The sequence below is a fragment of the Oculina patagonica genome, chromosome 3, assembly GCF_052425735.1.
Source record: "Oculina patagonica isolate OP01 chromosome 3, crgOcupat, whole genome shotgun sequence".
Taxonomy (NCBI): domain Eukaryota; kingdom Metazoa; phylum Cnidaria; class Anthozoa; order Scleractinia; family Oculinidae; genus Oculina; species Oculina patagonica.
This window is the reverse complement of record NC_135760.1, coordinates 19,785,310-19,789,444: the sequence shown is the minus strand read 5'-3', so window position 1 is coordinate 19,789,444 and position 4,135 is coordinate 19,785,310. Positions and strand designations below refer to the sequence as shown.

Here is a 4,135-nt window from a genome sequence, read left to right as displayed (position 1 = left end):
GCACAGCAGTTTTAACATGTGTCAACCCATTCTCTTGGTCAACTACAATAATTATTTTGTTCAAAAATTTGCTGCTTAAGTATTATATATAATGTGAATCTCTGCACTGGAATTGCAGTAGAATCCAGTTAATGCGGCCAGCATTGGGCCTCCACTGTATCCAAGGGGTACGCTATTAAAAATGTGCTGTATGAATATTTACAGAAAAAACCCACATATAAGAACCTAAAATTTAAAAACCTGTTAGGCTAAAAATTTTATTTTAAACTCCCTTTTCATAAGAACCTATTTGGCATAAAATTTTCAATAGGTTATTATTTTACAAAATGAAGGCACAGATGAAATGTATCACAGCATTGTATGTACGCTGCAGCATGAAGGACATGCTTGCTAGTACTTTGGAAAGATGAATTTACTGTATCGTTATCATCTAAACTGTATTCTGGATAATTATTTAATACAGCAATATAATCCATATATATCATATGCCCTCTAGTGGTTATCTGTGCTGATCGCTAGTGCGCCTATAAAGTAGCCTAAAATCCCACTAAATACGTTTTCTATAAGAAACAGTGACCATAACAAGTTTCCATAAAAGTGACGTTACCCTGTAGAAGCAGTTTATGTCCGTGAGTAAGATAAGAAAAGACTTTGAAACCAGGGATTAAGTTATAACTTTGGAGCTACTTATCCATCTACTACATGTAGTTAGAACTTGAGATGCGAGAGGTTCTCTCAGAGTATGGCTACGATGGAGACAACACACCCATCATTACTGGCTCAGCCCTGTGCGCCTTGGAAGACAAAAACCCAGAGATGGGTAAAGATTCCATTATCAAGCTACTGGAAGCTGTGGATAAGTACATTCCAACTCCTGCAAGAGACCTGGACAAGCCGTTCCTTCTTCCTATTGAGGATGTCTTCTCCATAACAGGGCGTGGCACTGTGGTGACAGGGAGGGTCGAAAGGGGTATCATCAATGTCGGTGAAGAAGTAGAGGTTGTGGGTCTTGGCTCGAAGGCGAAGACAATGGTCACAGGTAACGTAAGGTCACTAGTCACTAAGGCAGACTCTTAGGGCCCAAATTACGAGCACTTGACTGCTGGTGGAAAGCGTTAAGTCTAGTTTACATGAGCAATTTCTCTGTGGCAATTTTTATGTGACAATTTTTAGTTGCTCGTCTAGATACGAAAAATTGGCCAGTTTTTCTGTGAAAAATATATTTGTTGACAAGCTGGCGAGCTAGCTTTTACGTAACAAATAAGTTATCATTTTGCTTGTGTAGACGACTCGTCACATAAATAAATAATTTTAACATGGCAAATATTACGTCAGAATATGTGGCCCCCAGACTCCCAATCTCCCACAGGGCACTATGCGCGTGTATCTCTATGCGTATCTCTGCTGTCCAAGGTCATTAACGGCGCACCAAACTTTGGACTACCGACTGTGATCTACACGATCAAATGTATTTTACACATAAATCGTTCGTGTAAACCCAGCTTTAGAGAGCAGATACGGGAGGTGCAATGTACCAGGGGCGACGAGTGAGCCGCCAATATTCGTAGGTGAAGTTCGCACGCCTCCCGAGTCTGTAGTCTTAGCCCATTTTACTCCGCTCACTCTTACAACTCTCCAGACGTTTTTTTAGAGACCGCATACGAGTACACACAAAAATTGGGACAGGTTAGCATTATGTGAGTGCATAAGTACAATATAGCTACACGTACATTTATGTAAATGTTGGCCATACAAGCTCGTCCTTTGCGGGTCAGCACTTGTTATTCCGCAAGGTTGCTATCCGTGCAATGGCATTAGGGAGACTGTGCGAACACACGACCCAAGCCACAACACTTCGGTTGAAGTTGTATAATAGAGCCGTTTTCAGCTGTTTCGAAAGTAATTCACCTTTGCTTTGGTTTTGCATTACTGCGCTTAGTGATTGGTTTAAAAAATTTGCGCCTTTTTTCATCCAATCAGGAGTAAAACCAAAATGAATCATGACTCGCTCACACACGTTTTCCCGCGCTTCGCACTGGCTACATGTAATTGCTTCGAGTTTTGATTGGATCACTGAATTGTCTGTGTCCTTAGTGATTGTGATTACTTGTGGTTTTGGTTTAACGACACGCAATTGAAAACTGCTCTATACGTGATTACACTAAAACCCTCGATTTTACTTCATGCAGGTGTCGAGATGTTCCGCAAGCTACTCGATAGAGGAGAAGCCGGAGATAACGTGGGAGCCTTGGTCAGAGGATTAAAGCGAGAAGATGTCAAACGTGGAATGGTCTTGTGCGCTCCTGGGACGGTCAAATCACACACCAAGTTTGAGGCACAGGTAGCTTATACGGCAGAGATTGTAAATCTAATTAGCTTTGAAGTGACTGTTCCGAAAGTAGTTTTGCGTCAGCTGAAAAATTGAGAGGACTCAATTTCAGTGCTTTATGGAATCCGATTGTCTTTAAAGCAGGGTTGCCACAGGTCGGGAAATGGTCCGAAAAAATGGAAATCTTCAAGGTCAAGGAAAAGTCAGGGAATTTTATATTCAGTCAGGAAATTATACATTTTTAATGTGATCTCAGCGATGTTTTTGTTTGTTTGTTAATTTGTTTATTTGAAAACGGAGACTGGAGGCCGCTACTATATATGACATTTTGTATTTAGTTGGTCAGGGAAATTTTCTTTTATCAGAAAAAAGTCAGAGAAAAGTCGGGGAATTTTGCAAATTGGTCTCTATGGCAACCATCTAAAGAGTCAGTACCTTTAGGCCAACGGGTCCCAATAATCTTTCGCTAGAAAGCTTGGGGAAGTTTGAAACCTCAAGATTCTTTTACCGGTAACAATAAAACATCGAGAGGCTCTGTACAGAAGCTGCTTTTATTTTGTTAGCGATGTTTCACCAGCTTAAGGCCTGGCAAAACAAGGAAACATGTTTTTCAAAATTGTTTCCCCGTCTTGCCATGGTTCAATGCAACGCGGAAACACGGAATGTTTCTGCCTTCTAGCAGAGGCAATTTTTGCTTATTGCAAACAAAAATTGACGCTGGAGACAATGCTTCCTGTGCGGCAAAACTGGGAAACATTGGGGAAACATGCGCGCACTGTGAGTGTTTTTGGAAAGATGTTTTCTCGTTTTGCCAGGCCTTTAGGAAGCTACAATACAGTTAATCAATACAGTTAACTTTCATGTAGTTTTATCAGAATTGTTTTTTTTTTTTTCCAAAACCACACAGGTTTACATCTTGAAGAGAGAAGAGGGCGGACGCCATAAGCCGTTTGTGTCGAACTACCAGCCACAGATGTATATCAGAACCGGTGACGTGGCAGCTACTATCACCCTCCCCGAGGGGAAGGATTTTATCATGCCTGGCGAAGACGCCACCTTTACCATCAAACTCATGTTTGACATTGCAATTGAACAAGGGCTCAGGTTTACTCTGAGAGAAGGCAGTCGGACTGTGGGGACAGGGGTGGTGACGAAGATTATAGAGTAAACAACTCTGCAGCTTCCACTACCGACCCCTCCCTAGTAATTTAAGATGTTCCTTTGCGGCTTCTTGATTTTATTTTCGTTATGTGAGAAACTCGCTGCCCGTTTAGCCAGCTCTTTTTATTGTTAAGATTGTGTCAAATGAGGGAAGTATGGCGAGGCAGTGCAGCAAACACTAATCAATCGTGTTCAATGACAAAGCTGTTCAACTACAACCTAGCTTAGATTGAGCTCATTGTAGAAAATCTTGTTACAGTTGACACTACATGCAAGCGAGGCATTTAAATGATGCTTCGATTCCATGTCTTTTTCACATTGATCACTCGTAACTGCATCAAGTGTTATTGAGACTGTATGTTCGTTAGCTGGAAACGGTATTTTGTTAAACGGCGAAATGTTCAAGTCTGCCTCTGCTCTGTAACACGATGTACTTGTTAAAAAACTATAACTATTGCCAGTGATTTTCGGGGGCAAGTCGAAGATATTGTTGACTCTTTTAATCAGTAAGCCCATACTTTTCATGGCTTACGATTTCAAGTTTTGCCAACAAGTTGTAAAAACAATGAAATGACGTAAAAATTAAATAAAAGCTAGAGATGCATTCCTACTACTGTTAATTGGTATTGCCAGAGAAAACTTATT

General features: G+C 40.9%; 1 protein-coding gene across 1 annotated transcript; it reads left to right on the top strand.

Annotated features, from left to right (window-relative positions):
• LOC144645440 (elongation factor Tu-like) lies at positions 1-4,094 on the top strand. Its single transcript, XM_078505021.1, has 3 exons — positions 1-1,039; positions 2,190-2,341; positions 3,237-4,094. Exons 1-3 carry the CDS (start codon positions 721-723, stop codon positions 3,495-3,497), a joined length of 732 nt encoding a protein of 243 aa, XP_078361147.1. The 5' UTR covers positions 1-720; the 3' UTR covers positions 3,498-4,094.
• The last annotated feature ends 41 nt before the right edge of the window (positions 4,095-4,135 follow it).

Coding starts and splice junctions, on each gene's coding strand:
- LOC144645440 (XM_078505021.1), top strand. CDS start 721: ATGCGAGAGGTTCTCTCAGAGTATGGCTACGATGGAGACAACACACCC. Junction 1,040..2,189: donor GGCGAAGACAATGGTCACAG/GTAACGTAAGGT, acceptor TACTTCATGCAG/GTGTCGAGATGTTCCGCAAG. Junction 2,342..3,236: donor ACACCAAGTTTGAGGCACAG/GTAGCTTATACG, acceptor AAAACCACACAG/GTTTACATCTTGAAGAGAGA.